Source organism: Lipotes vexillifer, unplaced genomic scaffold (genome assembly GCF_000442215.2).
Source record: "Lipotes vexillifer unplaced genomic scaffold, Lipotes_vexillifer_v1.1 scaffold149, whole genome shotgun sequence".
NCBI classification, from domain to species: Eukaryota; Metazoa; Chordata; class Mammalia; order Artiodactyla; family Lipotidae; genus Lipotes; species Lipotes vexillifer.
Window position 1 is genome coordinate 2994271 of NW_006779962.1, and position 1246 is coordinate 2995516.

General features: G+C 64.0%; 1 protein-coding gene across 2 annotated transcripts in view; it reads left to right on the forward strand.

Annotated features, from left to right (window-relative positions):
- The window catches only part of RAPGEF1 (Rap guanine nucleotide exchange factor 1), a 152120-nt gene that overhangs the window by 148836 nt on the left and 2038 nt on the right, over positions 1-1246 (forward strand). For both annotated transcript variants that reach the window (XM_007453116.1, XM_007453117.1), the window contains one exon: positions 46-147. In XM_007453116.1, coding sequence (XP_007453178.1) covers positions 46-147 — 102 coding nt within the window. The remainder of the gene's footprint in view (positions 1-45; positions 148-1246) is intronic.

Consider the following 1246-nt stretch of genomic DNA (forward strand, 5'->3'; position numbering starts at 1 on the left):
CTCTCTGCAGCACTTGCGGGCCCACCCCTCCCCCTCTCTCTGCAGCACTTGCGGAAGCTGAACAACTTCAACTCCTACCTGGCCATCCTGTCCGCGCTGGACTCGGCCCCCATCCGCAGGCTGGAGTGGCAGAAGCAGACCTCAGAGGTGGGCGGCCGGCAGGGCGGCTGTGGTGGGACGAGCTCTGCCCCGCCCTGCCCTAGGTTCCGGTGTCTAACCTCCAGTCACTGGGCCCTGCGAGGCTTGGTGTGAGTGAGTGCCGGGGTTGTCACGTCACGTCACACCCTGCCGCCTGTGCGGCAGAACCGTGCCTGGGTCCCAGCTTCACCTTCTGCTTCCTGCCCTCGACCCGGGCTTCTAGAGGGGCTCCTTTGGGTGCGGGCTGCACTAGGCATTGGGATGTACTGTGAACAGGCCAGACCCGTTATTAGGTGGAGCTCTTCAGGGCAGGTACTACAGGGAGGATGGGGATGGGGTGCTGAGCAAGCATGTGAACGAGGCGTCTGGGCCAGCCTGGGGGTCAGGGAGGCCCCCTAAGGAGGTGTCGATCACACCATGACCCGAACAGGAGCTTCCTGGGAAGCGGGGGGGGGGGGGGGGGCAGAGGGGACAGAGGAGCGGTACAGAGGCCAGTGTGGCCACATCACTGGGGAGAATGGCTCTGCATCACAGGGGTCTTGGGGGAACCTGGCAAGGAACTGGACCTTTATCTTTGTGTGGGTGCTGTTCCTGGAAGAGAGACAAAGCCCACAGGGCTGAGTGTCGCCGGGGCTACCTGGGGGTCGTCTCATGGGGCAACATAAAGGGACAGTTACGAGACAGTGGTGTATGGAGAAATGGGACATTCACACCAGCTGCTGCAGGAACACGTAACAGGCCCTGAGGAGGCAGGGAAGGCTTCCTGGAGGAGGTGAGAGGCACACAACAGGCGAAGGGGCAGGACAGGCAACACCCCACCCACGCTGCGTGCAGGAGCAGCGAGCTCACCCGCCATCCCTAGTGGACTCTGCCTTGAGTGCGGTGAGGCGTGAAGGCAGGCTCGGGGCTGGGAGTGACATGGTCCAGCGTGGGCTTTTGAGGTTCAGGCGGGCTGCAGCGCTGAGCACAGCCAAGCAGGCGCCCAGCCTGAGGTCCACCACACGGGGCACTGGCTGCTCAGAGACGCGGTTCTTTGTCAGCACCACGGAAGGCCTGGCCTGCCTGTGGCTGGGGCAGGGTGGGGTCTGGCTCTGGGTTGGTGGGGGGG